The sequence below is a fragment of the Gymnodraco acuticeps genome, unplaced genomic scaffold (genome assembly GCF_902827175.1).
Source record: "Gymnodraco acuticeps unplaced genomic scaffold, fGymAcu1.1, whole genome shotgun sequence".
NCBI lineage: Eukaryota > Metazoa > Chordata > Actinopteri > Perciformes > Bathydraconidae > Gymnodraco > Gymnodraco acuticeps.
Window position 1 is genome coordinate 58,853 of NW_022991101.1, and position 22,938 is coordinate 81,790.

At 39.5% G+C, this 22,938-nt stretch overlaps 1 protein-coding gene across 2 annotated transcripts; it reads right to left on the reverse strand.

Annotated features, from left to right (window-relative positions):
• Positions 1-22,035, reverse strand: usp12b (ubiquitin specific peptidase 12b). Of its 2 annotated transcripts, none has more exons than XM_034236969.1 (10): positions 21,845-22,035; positions 15,958-16,038; positions 14,620-14,703; positions 11,735-11,858; positions 7,714-7,970; positions 6,217-6,293; positions 6,019-6,102; positions 4,489-4,686; positions 2,910-2,988; positions 1-266 (listed from the first exon to the last, which is right to left on the reverse strand). In XM_034236969.1, exons 1-10 carry the CDS (start codon positions 21,890-21,892, stop codon positions 165-167), a joined length of 1,134 nt encoding a protein of 377 aa, XP_034092860.1. In that variant the 5' UTR covers positions 21,893-22,035; the 3' UTR covers positions 1-164. The 2 variants fall into 2 exon arrangements, with proteins under 2 accessions (XP_034092860.1, XP_034092859.1); XM_034236968.1 differs by having other exon boundaries at positions 11,735-11,864.
• Positions 22,036-22,938: the final 903 nt, after the last annotated feature.

Below are 22,938 nucleotides of genomic sequence, written 5' to 3' on the forward strand. Positions count from 1 at the left end.
TTTGAACGCTTGTGATCCAGGAGGCTGGCATGCTCCCTGCAGACGTCTCACAGCTCCAGTGAAAAGCTCTCCGGATACTTATGTGGGCGGAGCCTGTGGCGGCCAAAAGCCCCTCCCCTTTCTGCTGAGTGACAGTCCGTTTAGGGGGTTCACCGCCCGCTTGTTCAGTCTCTGGATTGGTAGAACAGGATGTATCCGGACTCTGAGTTCTTGGAGATGTCCGACGTCAGACCGTAGAACTCCTCGATCGCCTGCGCGTCGATTTTCTACGAGAAAAGAGGAAATAAATAATAATATAGCACCTTTCATGCACAAAGCAGCCCAAGTCCTTACCTTAGGGTTAGCTCCTGTGTGAGAGTGTGTTTTAAACTGAATATTTAAATATTGAATACAAATATGACATTTTAAGAATTTAAACCACGTCTCCCGCCCCTCGGTACCTGCTGTTGATAAACCTGTAAAACATGTTCATATTTCCTTGAGTGAAATTCCCGATGTGGCGTTTTCCGGCTTTTTGATCAAAGTGACTTTAAAATATATATATTTATCTATCTGTGCTTCGGCGGCCGCTGTTCCAACCCTAAACCAAACCCTAACACTATTCAGATTTGTATTTTAAGGGACTAGTTTAAGAGCATGTGCGTACAAAACCTAGCTGTCATTTCTATGAAAAGATGATTGAATTTCGGTAACGATGCATAGATTTAATCACAGATAGTCTACAAGAAAAGAGGAAATCAATTGATGACATTTTAGACATTTAGAGGTGATTTCAGTTGCCACGTCGACATCCTTACCTCAAGTGAGTAGTTTAAGAGCATTCATGCCAAAACCATTAGTCTTATTTCTATGATAAAGATTATCGTATTTGGTAGTAATGCATAGTGACAGATATTCTTCCGTTAGTTGAACCTACTAGAAAAGCAAGATGTTTTCAAATCCCACAACTTCAAATCTGTTTTCCTCTCACAACCTTTCTATAAAAGGCTTTTGAAGAGGTCTTTGTCAGCACAATATGAAATCCTTCCCTTCAGCTCACAGGTGTTGTGTTTCAGATCCTTCTGTTATCATTCTCTACCAGATCTCCATTTCAAATCAAGTATGTCTGTTGGGGAATCATTTTCCCTGCATGTCCTCTGACGCAGCTGACCAGCATGCTATCCCCCTTAAGGAGGGGCTGCCCTAGCATTATGTTGTTGTTACCAGTTTGTGACCGGGCAGCTCTCGGTCAGAGATAGTTATTGCTGTGGGACACCTGGAGCATCCTTCTCGGGGTGTAGATGACCCCGAGCCATAAGCGACAACAACTGTGATTCAGTGTCCTCAGCTGTTTAGTCTAACTATTGAACAATGTTGATTATTCCACTCTGAACTAAACTGGAGCTACAGGAGGGGTCTTCAGGATTGATCTCAACCGTGTGGTCAACTCGTGAGCCGTGACATGTCTTGTGAATTCTCCGGCCGAAGCTCCAAATAAACCGTCAGTGTTTGCCATCAAAGCTCCAGCTCTCCTCGTGTCTCTCTGAGTCCTGACTCCAATTGCTTCAGAAGTTTCCGCCACAATGTCGACAGTTTAATATCTTGATTCGCCCCGACAACTGTTTCTGATTTGGTGTGGCAGCTTTGTCCAAAGAGAAAGCAAATACTATAAATACATATATATACTTTTGGGCTGGTGATGAAAGACAAGAGGCTTCAGCTTCAGGAGAGTCTGCAGATTCACTTCCAGGTGCGGAAAGGCACAGATAGAACTTGTATAAAAGTAGAAGACAGATTTAATAAAGACGGAAAGCTAGAATACAGCCAGACAGATGGAGTTAATCTCCAAACGCCATAAAGAAAATGATCCGGTTGTGTTCAGAAATCGGTCAGTTTCTGGACCAGGTGTTCCGATGGGCCTCCTTCCCATCATAGTGGAAAAGTACAGAGGTGACGACGGTCAGATTTAGAGTTTTAAAGGAGCTATTTCAATTGGGGAAAAGCGCATTTCATCTTAATTAATGTACAGATAAGAATAAAACAAAGACGGAGAGTTTAAATGAAGCGTTCTTTCCACGAAATCCCTTATTATCGTGTAATCAGACCCACATTAGGTTCTCCTTACTAGGAGGAAAAAAGCCAGAAATCAAGACCCATTAAACAAAAAGCGATCCACAGTATCTGATAAAGATAATAACTCATGTGTTTGGAGGATTTTCTATAACTTCTTTTGACTTTTATGTGTCCGGGGTTTTTGCACAGCACTGCAGCGTTTATATAACTCTGAAATCCTGCCTCTCTTAAATTCAAATGATACTCCACAAAACCCCTGGAATGTTTCAGCACCAGGACGGCACGCTCCGATAGCTCAGCTGTGTGGCGTACTGCTGTCTTTAGCGAAAGAAAAATAACAAAAAAAAAGGATTCTTGGCTGCAGCTGAGGCTTTGACTGAAGAGCGGAAAAAAAGCCAACGCTACATACCAGTCGAACTCCACGTCTGAATTCCTACACTTTTTATGTGAGTCAGGGTTTGAAATGAAATGCTGGAAAAGTTCCCTACTTGCACGGAGGCATCCTCACATGTCAGACTGTTGTTTCTACACCATGTTTCTCCTGTCATCTTGTCAGAGGGTTTATAGCAGGAGTCTCAGCAGAGCCTGACAACTTTAGTGAATGAAAGACTAAATATCTGCTATTTATAAAGTACTTATGTTTTTAGAAGAAAGGCCACCTAATCCTGACGTCTGTAGTCAACCAGAGTATAAAAGACTACAATTCCCACAATTATCTCGATCCGCCGATTGAAGGAAATCCAGACGTATTTTCGGGCAGAGAGTTTTTAAGGCTTCAAACTCAATGTAAAGTTATACCGATGCTTATTTTTAAACACATGCGGTTGTGGAGAGGAAAGAAGGAGTGTTTCTCTCACCTCTACGATGTCGTCGTCGAACAGCAGCCAGAAGCCGTGGCTCTTCACGATCGTGATGTAGTGTCCGCGGTTTGGACCGCTGCGGAGAGGAGAGAGGAACATCGTGAGAATAAAGTCTGAAATACAGCTCTGTCACTTTGTTTGAGAAGTATGAATAAACTATTGTTTCTTGGAGTCTAGAGGACTTCGTTTTTTAAATAAATGAATGAGTTACAGCAACTATGTTTTCTTGCATTTTAGCAAAACGGAAAAAATAAATAAAAATATCAATGTTATAAGTGTAAAGCTGGATTAATGTACTTTTAGAAAAGTCAGACATCAAGTCACCGTGTGACTGAAATAATTAACACATTCAATTATAAGAAGGCAATCTGACATGTAACTATTTTTATAGAAACTACTGAAATGGCTTTAAGGGACGTGATCTTTGTTCAAATTCCCCCAAGCGAATTTATTTAATAAAATGTTAATATATCCTTGTTTTTAGGGATGCTCCGATCGCCGGAATCAGTATCGGCCGATCGAGTGGGCGGTGTAGAGGAAACTTCTGTGTAGCTATGCACTGGGAGTCACCGACTCAGGAAGGAGACACGGGAAGAGCAGTAGCTTTGATGTCAAACACATGATGGTTTATTTGGAGTTAACGGCCGGAGGATTCACATCACAAGTCCAAGAGTCAGAGGTTCTGACTTCACGGTAGAGTTGCCAACGTCAATTCTGAAGAACTCTACCCCAGACCCTGTATTTAGCTAGTTCAGAGAGCATCATCAACATGCTGCATACAAGATAGAATGATAACAACCTCTATCAGCTGACGCCAACAGGCAGGAACAGGGAGACAAAACACTGAGAGCACAGCAGCCAAGGTTACGAGGTGCGTGTGCTCAGTCAGGACAGTTTGAACTGATACACTGGGTCAAAGTTATGGGCCTTGGAAAATATTCCACAACAGGCGGGGCCTATGGGGATCTTCCATTTAAAGTCTCCGAAATAAGTTCCGAAATTAGGATCAATAAAGTCTCTAGAGAGGGAGAGAGAGAGAGAGAGAGAGGAGAGAGAGAGGAGAGAAGAGAGAGAGCAGAGAGAGCAGAGAGAGAAGAGAGAGAGAGAGAGAGAGAGAGAAGAGAGAGAGAAGAGAGAGAAGAGAGAGAGAGAGAGAGCAGAGAGAGCAGAGAGAGAGTAGAGAGAGGAGAGAGAGCAGAGAGAGAGAGAGGAGAGAGAGAGAGGAGGAGATATCTCAAGATCGATCTCTCTCGAGTGTAGACATAGCTAGGTACTCGAGATAGAGCGAGATCTCTCGATCTCTCCTCTCTCTCTCTCTCTCTCTCTCTCTCTCTCTCTCTCTCTCTCTCTCTCTCTCTCTCTCTCTCTATCACATGGCAATACTTATGTTGATGTACAATGTACAATCATTTGTATATACAGTAAAACATGGACAATGATACTAGTGAGAATTGAAAGTCATATTAAAAGATAGGTATATAATTTGCTTTTAAACATTTTCAAGGCATTTCTTGTGATTTGGGGCTATAATGCATTTTGATTTGATAAATAAAGTTAAAAAGAAGACCCCCATTACCTGCCGCAGTGCACCACGACGGCCACCAGGTCGTACATGCGGTCGGGGTTGGTGGCGTCCCCCGAGGTGTTGAAGAGGCGGAGCTCCAGAGGGAAGACGACCCGATAGGACAGCTTGGTGTAGCGGTGCAGCTGGTCCATGTACTTGAAGCGCTTCAGGTGGAGGGCGAGGATCATCGGGAGCTTCTTCACCCTCATCCTGACGAAGAGGCGGAGAAAAGGAGAGACCATTAATGTCAAACACACTCACAAGAAGTTTGACGGAACATTTAAGTCAGTAGAAATGAACAGGAGGGTTTCACACAAAGGTTATTTGATCCTAAGATAACTCAAAGGGATAAAAGCTTTCCATTTTGACACCATTACTGTTCAAGCTTTAACTGCGTTTGTCCGCTAAAATGAAAGAGTGTGGTGCTAAGCGCTGTGTGACTGAGGATAAACACACTATGTAGCGACAGCGTGCTAATTGAGTTGAAAGCTCCTCATATCAAAGAGAAGATATTTGAAATCGGTGCAAAATCTGTTAACACTTGTTTAAGCAAGAACAACCCAGTCAAAAAGTTGGTGTGTGCTCCCCCCTTTTGATCAGCGTCGCAAACCAAACGCCCACAAAACAAAAAGACATGATTGCATTTCTAAAAGGACAGAACTACATTAATAATACTGCAATTACTGTATTAGTTGATAATGAAAAGTTAACATTATTTAATCAAACAAATGAGTAGATTAAGGTTGCTTTTTTTTAAAAAAAATTTTAATTTTTTTTAAATACGATGTTTTTTGCTATTTTATTACATGGCTTAGTTGAATACTCGATTCTGATTGGTCAATTCAGAACACTTAACACGTTGTTAATCCAGAACAGACAGACCGCTGTCAAGGACTTATTGACCGTTGTTAAGGACGCTCACATCTGCAAAAAGAAGTCCGTTTGATTTAACTGTATATAAACTAGGACAAGAAAACAGCGGAGAAGTAACGGGGCAGAAACCCTCCTTTTTACGCAGCGGTCCAGACATAGACATCAAACGGCGACACATATTCAGTTGCCAGTTTCTTTGGCATCAGGGCAGGGATATCTAGATACTTTCCAAGGTCTGACATAATGAATTGTGCTACTTTTAAAGCAAGCAACGATGTTTTCAAATCTGTAATCAAAACGCTATCGAAGCACTTCCTGCCGCTGCTACGTTAGTTCAAACGGTAACAACGGACTATTTCTCTTAGCGGATGCATGTCAATTTAAATAAATAATAGCCTACTATTTTTAAATCAATAAAAACATTTTCTAAATCTATAAAAGCATTTCAATTAATATTGGGAGTCATATTGTGACTTTGTTGAGAATGTGGCTTCGCGTCGGGATCGGCCTGTCGGTGTTCTTTTACCCATAATGACCGCCTCGCTGCACATTATCCCTTACTTAGTAGACTCCCTGATCAATTTGAGCAACTTGAGCCAACTATGAATTTAGACGGGACATTTTTACAGTAAATCAATATAAAAACGTTGTAATAATAAAGAAACCCACCTCTTCTGGGCTTCCTGTTTGCTGCGACACTGCTCACAGTAGTATTTGTATTCACTGCATAACGTCTCTGTGTTGCTGAAGCCTCTGTGAGGAAAACAAAAAACACACATTTACCACCAGGGTGTAAAAAGTCAAAGTTAGTATACTTTCCATATCAGGTGAGGATAATAATAAAGGGTTAACAGGAGCAGTGTGTACCTGAGACAGTGTGTGATGGAGGTGTTCTGCTCCACGTCTACAGACAGATCCAGGAAGTCCTCGTCTTTACTGCTCACCTGAAGCGTGGAAAGATACCCAATTTAAAATGGTTTCTCGTATTCAGAATAGGGCTGAACGATTAATCGATTTTAAATCGAAATCGCGATTTTAAATGATGCGATTATCAAATCGCAAAGCCTGCGATTTTTTATTGTGTGTCAGTCATCCACACCAATCAGAAGTGCTGTGCTCCACATGTACCAGCCATTGTTAACCAATCAGAAGTAGCCCATGATAGAAGGTCATAGATTGATCCAATCACCTGCCAAGTGCTTTTGAAAGTGCCTGCCCTTTCCAAATGGCTTCCAATGGAGCTTTCCTAGATGGTTTCTGAGTCAGGTTAGTGACGCTCCATCACGTGTTTCTATTACAGGGTGAATCTGAAACTGAAGCTTGACTTTAAAGCAACGGAAGTTTCATGTAAGTTGAGTTTTTTCACTCGTAGCTCGGGCTGCGGGGGTGCTAGAGACGGGAGCACGTTGATACGACCTTCCTAGCCGGAGATATGGCCGCATTTTACAATAAACTTCCGTTGGGTCGCTTAAAAACAAATATCGCAATTCGAATCGCAATATCTGTCAGAAAAATCGCAATTAGATTTTTCCCCCAAATCGTGCAGCCCTAATTCAGAAGCACAAAAAGAACGTTTTGCAAAGCAGCAGCTCCGGCCAGGTAAACATGTAATCTTGAGGTCTTACGAAAGTGTTCCCCATCTTTGTTTTAATGTCATAATGTCAGTATATCTTGAGTCTGGGTTCAGAAGTGAGTTAATGATACCATGCGTCACCTGAAGCGTGGGAAGACACACAATTATTTCTCGTAATCAAAAGCACAAAAAGACAGTTTGTGCAAAGCAGCAGCTCCGGCCAGGTAAACATGTAAAATAAGTATTCTTAAAGTCTTAAAAAAGTGTTTCCGGTCTTTGCTATAATGTCAAAATGTCAGTAAATCTTGAGTCTGGGTGAAGCTGACGATTAATGAAACCATGTGTAGTTATTAAATATGGACAATTAGAACTACATTGAAGACGTTTTAAACTCTTTTAATACCACTTTTAGCCGAGTTTAAAACCATCCTGCTCTTGTTTTTGTGCACTAGTCGATCCTTAAATTAAATCCAGAGTTAATACCGGGTCTAACGCCCGTTAAAAAGTATTGATTATATCATCTTCAGCCATTGTTATGTCATGTAAAATGTCTGTTTTCTTGTTTCTTTTCTTAAATATCAGTGTTTTTTTTAAGTTGCTGCAAGAAAAAAGTCAGATTTGATCCGACAGAATCAAATAACAAATAAATGTGCACTAAAATCACTTTTTAGGTCTTATAGGGTGTGTTCCTCATAGTCGCTTAGAATTGAAAACCTCAAGGTAACATTATTATCATTATTTAAACCTCAAATAGTTTGAAAATCACAAATGTTTTCCAGCGTGTCACTCACAGCTTCACAGTTGAGGCAGCGCGTCTCATTGGTCAGCGTTCCCTGGAAGATCTCGTGAACCCAGGTCTGTTGTGTTTCCTTGACTCCTTCCCCCTCTCCTCCTCCTCCCTCACTTCCTCCTCCTCCTCCATTCTGCACCAGTTTTCCGTTCTGCTGCCTCTCCTGGCTCTTCTCCTCCTGCAGCAGGTCGGCGATGGTGTTGAGGAGGTAGTTGAGGAACTCGTGGGCGTCCTGCTGCATGTAGTTATCAAACAGCTCTGAGGGGGAAGAGATACAGACAAGAGGTAAGAGAAATAAAGATTGTCAATTTATTGAACATGTCAGAAACAAAACATAGATGAGAGTAACGCCTACGTCACTTCCGGGCGACAATGACGGCTTCGCCCATTTTTGGGGGAAAACAACGCTCTCATTTGAATGGCGGTCAATACAAATAATAATGCCAATCCGATCAGACATTTTTGAAAACCGTGGATTTTTGGATCTTCAAAAAGCCAGATTGTGACGACCAGACAGGCAAACAATTCATTCAATCGAAAAAAAAATTATTTGAAATCGACGATCGGCTCGATATATGGTTAAATACAATTCAGTAGGCGAGGCTGTAATTTTCGCCGGCTGTTACTCTCATGAGCGAGGCGGAAAATAATTGCTGTATCATGCCAACAAGCTGCTGTGTCGTTTATAGCTCCTCAAACATTAAAACAAATCCAGAGTTACGTGTTTCTGGACTTCCTCTAAGAAGAGAGGACAGTAACAGAAGAGCTCTATGGCTTCAGGCTTGATCGGCGTTCAAATGACAGCGTTGGTTTCCCCCAAAAGTGGGCACGGCCGTAAAGTGACGTAGATACTCTCATCTATGGACATCGATCGCCTACTGGTATATTTAGCCATATATCGAGCCCGATCGTCGATTTCCAATGATTTAATGTAATTGTTTGCCTATCGTAATCGGGCTTTTTGAAGATCCAAAAATCCACCGGTTTTCTGCAATTTCTGATCGGATTGGCAAAAACTTCAGAATTTGTATTGACCGCCGTTCAAATGACAGCTTTGTTTTCCCCCAAAAGTGGGTGGAGCCATCGTTTTTGCCCGGAAGTGACGCATGTGTTACTCTCATGTATATAGAGTGGCGAAGTCCCGCTCATCTACTTCCGACCCATGGGACCTTATTTCGGAAAAATAATGTATTGAAGTCAATGGAGAGAAAACTTATCTCTGGATCCCGTTTGAATAGTGCCATGAATTCCACATATGATGTTTGTCAATCGTAAAAAATAATTTCCATGTCAAAAAAGTCACAGTTTGTCGTAAAACTGTTGAAATATAAGACGCTGAAAAATACGCAACTAGAAAGACTACAAATCCCAGAATCCCGGTCCCGCATGCTGGCTCTCACGGAACCGACTAACTCCCCTTGTGTGTATGCACAGCTCTCAACGCGCCCAGACTTGGAGTGATTTTCACCTCGTTTAATACTTTCCGCCTCATTCTGAAAGAAAGAAGTGGAATGTTCCAACGTGACGGCCGTCTTGGTGTGTGGTGCGAGACGGGAGATGTAGTTCATTGAGCGGTTTCACACAAACAAAGTGTTACTTCACAGTTTTACGACACTTTCATATTTTTTTGACTTGCAAAATTATCTTTTAAATTGACAAACATCATATGTGTAATTCGTGGCACAATTCAAACGGGATCGAAATACATACTTTTTCCGAAATAAGGTCCCATGGAGGTCCCCGGAACAAGACTCACGCCCCTTGTTTTTTCTTAGGTTTAAAAAGTTGTTATCTATGTTTTTATTTATTTAACAGAGACAAAGATGCAGTATTCAGACACATTTAAATACAATGTGACATTATGTACAATCCGGATATGCTGGACAGTTATAAATTAAGCAGATTTAGGTTTGTGTGGCTTTATTTGGTCCAAACGCTTACGTGAGAGCCCTTGTTTTGGTTTTTTTCAGAATCGGTTTTATTATCAAGTAGGTTAAAACATACGAGGAATTTGCTTTGGTATAAATGGTGCATACAAAGACACAGAATGAATAAGTACTATTCATACACATTTCAAAACAGACTTTGCATAATTTCTTTAAAATTGATACATATTGAATGTGAGTGTATCAGCAGCACTTCCTTTCCCGTAAGAATGGACCTGAGGAGTAAACTAAAGTGGGCGGAGCCGTAATTCTTGCCCGGAAGTGACGCATGTGTTACTCTCATGCATACAACAATAATTAGGGCTGCCCCCGAATAGTCGATTAATCACTAGTCGACTAATTAAGTCTTAAATCGAGCAATTTTGTATTAGTCGATTAGTTGAATAAAAACATTATATAAAATTACATTCAATATTTCAAAGGTTCATTATTACAGTTGTATTTTATATTTTATGTGAATTACGTACCATGCTGTTATAATAACGCTCTTTATCAGCCTTTGAAACTCAAAGCATTTTGGGAGAAAAAAGAAAATATATATTTATAATCATAATGTATCATAAATGTGCGACGATTAATCGACTAATCGCCGACTATTCGTGGACTAGAAACATCTTTAGTCGAGGGCAGCCCTAACAATAATATATATATTTTTTTATAATAATAACGATAATTATATCAAACAGAAGCAAAAAAATTAAAATTCAAGGTACAAAAAAACGTTGAAGGTGCAAAAAAAAGTCTGGGTGTTTCTCAATGTCGAGGACGCTTCCTTGGTAGGACATGTCTTCCGAGTCAGGTCCTTCAGTAGCGAGGCAAGAATCCTTCCTAGCCTCGGAAAACGAAGAATGGTGGAACAGGCTAACAGCTGTGCGTCATATGAGAGGCCCCGCCTTAAATGGAGCGCGATTTTCACCAAAGATTTTGGAAATTGGTCCGTGCGCAAAGCATTGTGGGGATTTTAAAACCGCAAAGGATACACATGTGCAGCCTCGAAATGTCATGCAACGAAGTACGCCGGCCTCGGTAGAATTCCAAGGAGCCTGGACATTGGAACAGTCCTTCGGCGGGACTCGATGACGTAGCATCCTTGAAATAGTGGCTCTGGAGCATCCTTCCTCGACATTGAGAAACACCCTCCGTCATGTCCAACAGGGGCAAGAAGAAGCAGCTCCCCCTCTAGCGAACATTTGTCTTAAAATAAAAAGATTAGGTCATCGTCATCAGCGTCGTGTTCGTCAGGTTGTACAAAACAACCAAAAGGAAATAACTTTTACAAATAGAGAGAAATAGAGAGTGAAGAAAGTAAAGACAGAAAATAATCGGCATGTGTTGGCCGGAGATATCGCTCCAATTAAGATCTGTTTTTATCTTCCCTCCGCAGGATTTGGCGACAGCTTTAGATATGCCCTCCCTCTCTTCCTCTCTTCCTCTACTTTCCCTACGCTTTCCGGCTCATCCCTTTCTCTCTCACTCATTTCAGATTTGAGAGCCTAACCCCCGGTGGTGGATTGATGTTGAACACCCGGTGAGGAAATGGGGTTTGAGTTCCTGAAAGACGCGACAGCTGCACATCCTGGCATCGCTGTGCAGCCGAAGCCTTCCACAAATTGCTTATTATTAGTCATTTAAAAAAAGCTGGAAGATATTTTTCTACTTTACTTGCAGTGCAATATCATACTGTAAAGATATCGAGAATTAATATGGTATTAATATGAAATACGCAGGGTTATATTGTAATTTACATGTAATATATACAGCATGAGAGTTTACTTTTATACCAATGTTTTTATTTAATTAACATTTTTATTGGACCTCTTGTTTTAATAGCAATATTTTATTTTATCTAATTACTGCACATTTGTACTATTGTTTTAATAATAGTATTCTATTACTATTTTTTTGGACATTTTTATTTAACTTTGTATATTTAATTTAAATACCTATTTTATTTTAGCTTTTATTATTTATCTATTTATTGAACAATTACTTTAGTCGTATACATTTTTTTTTATTTATCCCTGATTTTATCTCATTCTTAACTCGAGCAGCTCGAATTATAATTCTGATATTTACCATTTTCTTTTCTCAGTCTGGAGATGAATTTCTTGGGAGGGATAACCCCGACTTTCTTCTTCTGCGTGGCGATGCTGTTGAAGAGGTCGGAGAGGCAGGTGAGGAGAGACTCCTTACGACGAGGCTGCACCTGGAGGAACAACAACTTTATTTACAATGCTTCCATATAAGTCCTAACGGCAGAGTACACACATCCTTTACTCAAGTAGAAGTACAGATGTTTAAAGGTACTACGGTGAAAGTAGAAGTACTGACTAAACTTCTTTACTCAAGTCAAAGTAAAGACTTTGAAATGTACTTCAGTAAAAAGTACCCATAACTAGCAGCTGCTTTAAAGAGTACCTGACCTCCCTTTATATTAATAGAACAATAATGTCATTGTTAGCTAATGAATGTTTCCATGCTGAACAACGGCAACATGACAACGTTTCCATTGGTCCCTCTTCTTTAGAGAAGACCAGGAAATGATGGATACACGGATCGTGTTCAAATCAATAGGCACGCAATGACTCTAAAGAATAATGATCACGCACCAAACACACATTCAGACTAAAGGAACCAGCTGTTTGGAAAATGAGAGAAGTAGAAAGTACAAGTATTTGAGTTCAACATGTAAGAAGTAGAAAGTACAGGTATTTGTGTTCAACATGTGAGAAGTAGAAAGTACAGGTATTTGAGTTCAACATGTGAGAAGTAGAAAGTACAGGTATTTGAGTTCAACATGTAAGAAGTAGAAAGTACAGGTATTTGAGTTCAACATGTAAGAAGTAGAAAGTACAGGTATTTGAGTTCAACATGTAAGAAGTAGAAAGTACAGGTATTTGTGTTCAACATGTAAGAAGTAGAAAGTACAGGTATTTGAGTTCAACATGTAAGAAGTAGAAAGTACAGGTATTTGAGTTCAACATGTAAGAAGTAGAAAGTACAGGTATTTGTGTTCAACATGTAAGAAGTAGAAAGTACAGGTATTTGAGTTCAACATGTAAGAAGTAGAAAGTACAGGTATTTGAGTTCAACATGTAAGAAGTAGAAAGTACAGGTATTAGTGTTCAACATGTAAGAAGTAGAAAGTACAGGTATTTGAGTTCAACATGTAAGAAGTAGAAAGTACAGGTATTTGAGTTCAACATGTAAGAAGTAGAAAGTACAGGTATTTGTGTTCAAAGTGTAAGAAGTAGAAAGTACAGGTATTTGAGTTCAACATGTAAGAAGTAGAAAGTTCAGGTATTTGGGTTCAAAGTGTAAGAAGTAGAAAGTACAGGTATTTGAGTTCAACATGTAAGAAGTAGAAAGTACAGGTATTAGTGTTCAACATGTAAGAAGTAGAAAGTACAGGTATTTGAGTTCAACATGTAAGAAGTAGAAAGTACAGGTATTTGAGTTCAACATGTAAGAAGTAGAAAGTACAAGTATTTGAGTTCAACATGTAAGAAGTAGAAAGTACAGGTATTTGAGTTCAACATGTAAGAAGTAGAAAGTACAGGTATTTGTGTTCAACATGTAAGAAGTAGAAAGTACAGGTATTTGAGTTCAACATGTAAGAAGTAGAAAGTAAAGGTATTTGAGTTCAACATGTAAGAAGTAGAAAGTACAGGTATTTGAGTTCAACATGTAAGAAGTAGAAAGTAAAGGTATTTGAGTTCAACATGTAAGAAGTAGAAAGTACAGGTATTTGAGTTCAACATGTAAGAAGTAGAAAGTACAGGTATTTGAGTTCAACATGTAAGAAGTAGAAAGTACAGGTATTTGAGTTCAACATGTAAGAAGTAGAAAGTACAGGTATTTGGGTTCAACATGTAAGAAGTAGAAAGTACAAGTATTTGTGTTCAACATGTAAGAAGTAGAAAGTACAGGTATTTGTGTTCAACATGTGAGAAGTAGAAAGTACAGGTATTTGTGTTCAACATGTGAGAAGTAGAAAGTACAGGTATTTGGGTTCAACATGTGAGAAGTAGAAAGTACAGGTATTTGAGTTCAACATGTAAGAAGTAGAAAGTACAGGTATTTGTGTTCAACATGTAAGAAGTAGAAAGTACAGGTATTTGTGTTCAACATGTAAGAAGTAGAAAGTACAGGTATTTGGGTTCAACATGTAAGAAGTAGAAAGTACAGGTATTTGTGTTCAACATGTAAGAAGTAGAAAGTACAGGTATTTGGGTTCAACATGTAAGAAGTAGAAAGTACAGGTATTTGTGTTCAACATGTAAGAAGTAGAAAGTACAGGTATTTGTGTTAGAAATGTAAGAAGTCAAAGTCGTCAGAAAAATAAGTAGAGGAGTAAAGTACTGATACCAGAAAAATGTAAGTACAGTAACGACATATTTGTACTCTACTACTTCCCACCTCTTGTCCTATATCATTGAAGAAGGATTGCATTCTTTAGGTGTGTGAACCCAGCACACCAACAACAATATGAGGAGAGAAACACTGCTAAGATAAGATAAGATGGACCTTTGTTAATCCCTGTGGGGAAATGTAGCACTTAGATAAGATTGAAAATATACATATTTGAGTAATATATATTAAGAATATCAGCAAAATATAACACTTGTTCTGGATTTTTTTAAAACTTTTTTGTTTACTAGATAATTCCATGTGTTCTTTTATAGTTTCGATGTCTTCAGTATTCATCTACAATGTAGTACACATTCAAATAAACTTCGAATGAGAAGGTGTGTCCAAACCTTTGACTGGTAGTATATATACATATTTAAATATATTTACATGTATGTGTGCCGGTAAAAAGCTAAATTGTGATACAGCTATGGTATCAGAATCAGAATAACTTTATTAGTCCCACAGAGGGGACATTTGTTACAGCAGAAAAGAGCCAAAGACAGCTTAGTGTTACCTAGGAAGCATGCATACAAAAAGATATATCTCACCTTGTACGCCAACACCTTCTCTCTGAACGGCCGACAGAAATACAGCGCCTGCAGCACTGAGTTACAGTAGCAGGTGTTTCCAAACTGAAGAAAGAAACACACAGATTCAGGATTTAAGTACATGTTCCATTAATATGTGTTTCTACTACGACATTACAGTTTACATCACGGGTGTCCCAACGTTTTTCCCGAGGGCCACATAGTACAAAATATTCGAAGGGTTGGGTCCCTCACTAAAGTCAAAGTCAGCTTTATTGTCAACATGTGTTATACATACAGACATCTTGAAAGACCGTTTCTCGCAGTCCCACAGTGTGACATATATACAATCCACAGAACATGAATTGACATTAATGCAAGTATTCTTTAGTGCAAATGAGAAGATGATGTTTAAAGTACAGTTTGAGTGCAGTAGCAGCGGAGATGGGTAGAAAAGTGACTGGTGCTGGATGAGGGAAGGGTGTGTGTAGGGCTGCTCGATTATGGCAAAAATCATAATCTCGATTATTTGGGTCAATAATTGTAATTGCGATTATTAAATGCGATTATTCATCGACTTTGAAAACATCCATTTTTGGAGAAAACTGTTTTTAATAGTATGTTTTTAACAGTTGATTACCCTGAACTTTAAGTAAAATTCAATTGAAAAACCAATAAAAAAAAAAAAATTCTAATAATAAAAAAATAATCGTTTTATTTTGATTACGTTGTTTTCGTAATCGTTGCAAGCCATAATCGTAATCACGATTAAAATACATTTAATTGAGCAGCCCTAGTTGTGTGTGTGTGGGCGGGGGGGGGGTTAAAGTCCAGGTCCATTTGGGGCAGGGGGAAAGGTGGGAGGCAGGGTGGAGAGGTCAGGGGAGAGTTGTCAGCATCGACCGCCTGGTGGAAGAAGCTGGTCTAGAGGTATGTCGCCTCATAAGTTCAGTTATAAGTTAGCAAAACCAATCAAATGTAGGTAAATGATGCTGCAGCCTACATCACAGAGGGTTTCATTTATTTTGATGGCGGCTCATTCCTTAAAATAAAAGCCTCAGTTTGAAAATAATAAGAGGAAATGTGAAGGGTCTATTTCACGGTTGTTATGTAAATAAGTCATTGGGCTTTTTTCTTATCAACTTAGAACATATTTTCAACTTGAATTGACTGACTGGCTTATGAACACATGAACACTACGGTGTAATATATCTTTACAGATGTATTTAATACAAGACAAGCTCGAGTTTCATTTTGTGGGCCGTATTCCATTTGACTTTTTGAATTAGCTGATTCAAAATGGCCGTAGTTTTGACACCCCTGGTTTACGTCATCCACGAGCCGTTGATTGACACTTACGTTGACCAATCCAAAGTAGTGTTCATTAACGGGAAACTGTTCCGGTCCGATCTCCTTTTCCAAGGCAGAGGCATTGGCGCCCTGAAAAGAAGAAGAAGATAAACTTTCATTTGCTGTGTTTTCAAAGCAAAATGACACGGAAACACTTATTTGACATAAAACGATCCATCTGAGTCGCTCCTTTGTCCCTCATTGTTTCCTGTTTTCCTGCTCCATGTTCTCGCTGCTCTGTTGAATTCAAACGTGTGTTTGTTGCAGCTGTGCTTCCTGCTTTATTTCCTCCATTTGGAGATGTACAGGCAGCTTTGTGATAAAAGCGTTAGATATTTTATCATCAAAGTTTTACCAGATTTAGTCGAGAAATCTTCAACCAAGTCTTTTTTTTGTGCAATATTCACCTCGATTAACAGTGACTCATGTTGTCTGTCTCTTTTCTCCATAAGAGATGAACAACTTTCTTTATCATTATGCAAACATAAATCACATACAATATGCCAGATATATCCCAGGACAAGTGACAGCGTTTGTTATTAAAAAGCCACTTCCTGATTTTGTTATAACACCCAACGATGCAGGGAAAAAATACCGCACAGCTCAGCTATGAAAATAAGTTTAAAAACAACCTGTAGAGGCATTGTTTGATACGAGTGCAAACACATGAATATTCCATCCCGCACATACTTATGTATATAAATACCTTGCTTTATATCTTGTTATTGTTCATTGGTAAATTCAACATGTATATTTTCTACTTTCTTGTATACTTCTAGTCTTTTTTATTTGTATTGTACTATGCCATGTCTTTTTATGCTGCTGCAACACAAACATTAGGCGCTTTCACACCAAGTACTTTGCCGTACTTAGTTCATGGGAATTATTTAGTTCTCATGAACTAAAGTACAGATCGCGTTCACACCGGAATAAGTCCCTGAGGGAGGATTAGGCAAATGAAGCCGCTGACGTCACTTCTTCTTCTTCTGCGTTGGGTTTACTGGCAGGCCGCAAACCACTTCACGGCGTATACTGCCGCCCGAAGTCCCCGGAGTTGGGGACTGGCTTCAGTAGAAGCTGCTGGGACTCCCAGCAGCTTCTACTGAAGCCTTCCGAGTAAATCGCCAGAACGCCGACACCTCCTCATCTCCACCGCTCCCATGTTTTCTTTTGTGTTGCCATAAATTAGTCTCTCTCCGTTGGTGCGCTGGGCTAATGCTAATAATGCTAATGCGAGCAAATAAAATGGCGGCTTCACAAAACCTTTTGGGAGTTTTACGGGGCGTGGTTTGCAATCCGACCAGCCAATCAAAAATGGGAACCTTTTTCTCCCTTTTCAGTCCCTGCTCTCTAGCAGGGACTGAAAAGGGGGTGGAAAGGTTCTCATGAACTAAGTTCTAGCTCCGGATTTGTTTGGTGTGAACGCACATTTTCGGAACTAAATCGGAACTATACTGGGAAAAGTCCTCCAGTGTGAATGCGCCTATTTCCTCTTGTTTTTAAGAATGTGACTCTTAGTGGCAGTTTGTGATTTTGACACTATTTAACTGAAACAATGCCGTTTTGTCAACTTAAAGGATTTTTGCTTGTTTCTTGTACACAACACTTATAAATACACTTTAATACATGAAACACTTAGAATATGAAGCACTATATAAGGAATTTGTTTTCTTTCAAGGCGGTTTGTGTTTTTAAGTCTGTTACGGGGAGACAATGCCGTTTTGAACATTTTACAGATTTGTGCTTAATTCTCTCAAAAAGTTACTGAAAGATAGACTTTTATGAATAAAAGCTTAAAACTAGAACATGTAGTATCTTATCTTATGTGTGGTACCTATATGTGTGAATAAGTATGCGTTTATAGGTCTTTTAGTCATCATAAAGCGTTGAGCTTCTGGGTGTCATTCAGTCTAAGCTTCTAGAAATCAAATCCTGTATTAAGGCAGGACTGAGAGAAGGAAGATGAAGATGATTCAGCTTTTCCTCCAGGCGTGAATGACTACACACTCAGATGTTACTCATCATCACACTGCAGTCCATGTAAAGTCAACAAGACGAGAGCAAATGAGGCTCGGCTCGGGGTTATTTCTCTAACACCACCACGTCCACTCCAAACACCACATCGTTGTAAACAAATACCAAGGCAAGCTTTCTAATGTCGGAAACAGAGAGGGAAGCAAATCATCTGTCTGGGAAAAGAGATTTGTTGAACGCTTGAAGTGATTTTTCAGGTTTGTAGTGACAGCTTTGAAAAGACTGAACTGATGGAAATGAAAGTGCCAGCTGTGCAGCTTTAGAGGACATAGACTTCAGACAGAAGGGCGACACGGCTGTATCGTTATATTAATTGATAATGACGATCCATCTAGAGCAAGTCATGATGAAAAGGACTTGATTGGTGCATCTCAACATCTTTGCTTCCAAATGACCTTTTCTTTCTGATTTGAAGAATGAACAATGTCTCCTTAAGAAAATAAGCCGTACAACAATTTGAAATCTGTATGAAATGAGAAAATTATGAATACTCAAAGCGTGCTGTGTAAACTGTTGTTTTTTATATCAATACCTTTAAGTGCTCATAACATTTTTAAATTGAAGTTTAACAATGATATGAGAACGGCGAAATTCCTTACGACTTCCTACAAATCCTTTAATACTTAATCAGACTTTTTGTAGTTTAAAATGTGGCCTCTAAACAGTAAGTTAGCTTAATTTGAACATAAAGAAAATTGGATAAATGTACTTTTCATTTGGAATATCCTGCGCACAACCACCTGACAGTTTTTGATACCCAACGCTACAAACCCATATAAGTTGATATAATAAAAGTATTCAGGATCAATACTTAATAGAAGCTCAATTAAAGTATTTGTAAATCATCATCTGTGATACTGGCTACCTTTAATACTGTGTGTGATGTAACTATAGCGGATACAAGCGGCCGAGATGGGTTTTCTCCGCAGGGTGGCTGGCGTCTCCCTTAGGGATAAGGTGAGAAGTTCAGTCATCCGGGAGGGACTCGGAGTTGAGCCGCTCCTCCTTCGTGTCGAAAGGAGCCAGTTGAGGTGGTTCGGGCACCTAGTTAGGATGCCACCTGGGCGCCTGGGAGGAGACGGAGGACCAGGTGGAGGGATTATATCTCTTCGCTGGCCTGGGAGCGCCTTGGGATCCCCCAGTCAGAGCTGGTTGATGTCGCCAGGGAAAGGAAAGTTTGGGGCTCTCTGCTGGAACTGCTACCCCCGCGACCCGACCACGGATAAGCGGGAGAAGATGGATGGATGGATGGATATAACTATAGCTTATGCTGTCTTTGATGCAGAATTGCTGTAAACTGATAAGACTACACTTTCACAAGACAGTCAAACGTGGAATAAACATTACATGTCTCTATTTTTCTTGTCCTAAAACATCAACTATATTCCCCTGAATGCTGCTACATTATCAAAGCTGTCCAGTTGTAGTTTGTGCCGCCCTAACAAGGACTTTCACAGCTTCAACAGTGGAATTGATTTTGTGAAATACTTTCCGGGCAGTATCTGGTCGACTGCCAGAACAAAGCCACCAGGCACAGCTATTATTTAGCTTGGTTACGGTTTGTCTATAGCTGCTGGCAATCTGCCACAATGATGCTGGCCCTTTGCTCTAAAGGGCCAGGTGTGTGCTCTTTAAAAACCTGCATGTAGAAACCACTAAGTCAAAGCTTTCTGTTTCCTTTCCAGCATATATATCAGTAGCAGACTGCAAATTAAACCTGAACTTTTGAAAGAACATCCATCTGTTTGCAACTCATATCAATATTCCAATGACTGTATATAGACTATTCTGCACTGTTTCTATTATATTATATTGTATTTACCTGTACTATTGCGTTGCACTGTTTGAGGAGCCTGTGACCTAAGATTTTCATTGTCATAAATAGCTATGCACACATGACAATAAAAGCCTTGAAACTTGAAACACTGCAGTAGTGTGTATACTGTGAAAGGTGCAGCGGCAGGAAACAGGATAGATTACGGTCAGAAGTTAATCTCTGGGATTTAAGCTCACCTGCCTGCGTGTGTGTGTGCGTGTGCGCGTGACTTCACTACGCTTCAAAATAAACAAACACTGAGCGGTCACATTAAGAGCTAATGAAGCCGTGTTTTGACCTGTTTCGCCTTGACCCTATATGCCGAACAGGTTGTCCTTTAAACTGGAAAATCTGTGAAGCTGAATATGTACAATCAGCTGATGGTGTTTTTGAGCAAAGCTGACCCTCACCTCCTAGTTCCAGGGATCAATACTTTTAAACATCATTGAAGCCTTTTAAAATGCCATTTAGAGGCAGAAGAGCTCCTTCTTTCAAAGCGTGTGCAGAGCTTAATACACAGGTTAACTAAAGGAACTAATATCTTAGGTTTCAATTAACCATCTTGTATTTATTGTAAGTTTATATTACACCATGTAGGCTTTTATACATTTTAAAGGGTTTGTTGTTATTAGAGAAGCAAAACTACAACAACAGCCATTATTTACAGAGGCAACATCAGGGTGTAACCCATGACAGGAAATGCTGGGTTTCTCCATCAGTTACAGATAATTGACAGATAATGTCAACTGAGGAAGTACTCAGATGTTGTACCTAAGTCAAATATCATCATCATTAACATATACGTAAAGTACCAAAAATAAAAATACTCATTATGCAGATTGTCTAATATATATGATATGTTCTTATTATAGTAATAGATGCATTAAAGTGTTATCAAAGCTGCAGCTAGTTTTAATGACTTTGTATACTGCAGGGTAGGTTGTGAATTTACACCAGAACTAAAGTCTGATTTAAGAGTTGATTATAATTCACATCATTCATCCAAATCTGGAAAGTAACTAAAGTTATTAAATACATGTAAAGGAGTAAAAAGTACACCATTTACCTCTGAATTGTAGTGGAGTAGAAGTACTGAGTAGCATAAAATGGAAATACTTTACACCTGATAATTGAACTATGCAGATGATAACCTATTAATTCCTCTTGTATGTGCAAAAGGTATATAAACGTAGCTTTTACAATAAAGGGAATACAAGTTAGGATTAGCATACAACAGTAGCAAACAACTTTGTCTTTCCAGCTAGCATGCTAAGCTAGCTAGTTTCGCCCTTCTTGCATAAACAAACTACAAGCTGGCTAATAATTAACAGTCAAACAAACTGTGTTTTTACTCTGTTTTCAAACTAAACCAGTGGAGTTAGGAGCTGGTTGTTAACAGGCTACAACTTTCTGGAAAACCCTGAATGTTATTATTATCATGTTAGCAGAGACGCTAGCTTTAGCTCAGCCATGGTTGTATAAAGAGAGAGAGGCGGATTCACCATTCATTCCTATGAGAGTTGCTCAGTGGCGGTTGAAGCCTAGAATAAAACTGTAGATTCAGAAAGTACCCGGATGTAGGCCCACAGAGCATGCGCAGTAGAGTTTTCCTTTAAGCCCCACCTTCTATCCTCCTGCTCTCGGCTCAGTCAAACGAATGGATGTAAAATGTGTACACCATTATACATTTTGTTAAACCTAAATATGTTCATACAGCCCTTTACATCAACATTATTAAATAAAAAATTACTCTGAATTCGGCTTTTTAGCACATTTTGCAACTGTTAAACCCCAATGATGCAAATGACATCTGAAAAATCTCAACAAAATAAAAATACACTGATTTACAGACGTCTCTTTCCCCGATGTAAGTCAATGGGGAAAAGTGTTTTAGGGCCAGAATGACGTCACGGGTGTGGTAGTGACACCTTTTCGCCACCACGGCCATTCATAAAAAAATCTGCTTCAACGGCCGGCCACTTCCTGGAGGTTTGGGGCTAACAGGCGAACAAACACTAACATTAAGGCCGAACATCAGCTCCTTACCATCGTACAAATCGAGGCGATCTTTCGGACTGTCATCAGTATTTCCATCCGTAAGCCGCCATGCTGGACCGAACCCCGATGTTGAAATTAAGAGAGCCGTGAAGGCTGCAGAGTTTCGCGAGAACCGTTTGCTTTCTGCCCGGTCTGTTACCATTACAGAGTAGTAACCACCACTTCCGGTTTTGGGATTTCAAAATAAGACACCAACTGGAGAAAAAAAAGAATGTGAATTTTTGTTTTGTTATTAATCTTATTCATTTATATATAAACGCTCATGTTAATTGTGTTACTGATATACTTAACAACGATAACATATGTTAAGAAGGCGTTCAATTAATAAAACTAATACAGGCAGGATGCATTTTGAATAAAACTGATGTGGGGACTGCTTCATATCTTTTTCAAATTTGGCTATTTGGGTCTATATATTTCCTACTATAATTGTAACAAAAGAAGGGTGAACAAGATCGAAGTAAGGAACAGACACAATAACAGAAAAAATAACCTAAAAAAAAGCTTACTAATGTCTGTAATAAAGTCATAATTTAATTTGAGTGTCTTATTTTGAAGGTAAACACTCAGCTTCCGGCATTTCTCCCGTCCGAGGGAGTGTCGCGGACGCACCACTCAGAAGCTCTTTGGTTCGCTCGATTATTCTCACGGGGGCTAGACTCGGGGGCGGTGCTTTGGTTAGCATTTCCCACTATTCCTTTATTAGGTTACACTTTGTGGGGTTAGGGAAAGGAGATAATTCCTCATTACTAAAGATATTTAATTACTAAAAGTGCTGTATGAAACTAAAATGGACGCTCATTGTCATCAAGTAGACAAGTCAACATCAAGTTGACCTATGGATAGATAGATAGATAGATAGATAGAGAGAGAGAGAGAGAGAGAGAGAGAGAGAGCAGAGAGAGAGAGAGAGAGAGAGAGAGAGAGAGAGAGGAGCGAGAGAGAGAGAGAGAGCGAGAGAGAGAGAGAGAGAGAGAGAGAGAGAGAGAGAGAGAGAGAGAGAGAGAGAGAGAGACTTTATTGATCCTAATTTCGGAACTTATTTCGTCACATAAGCGTTTTCAGACATTAAAATACAATAC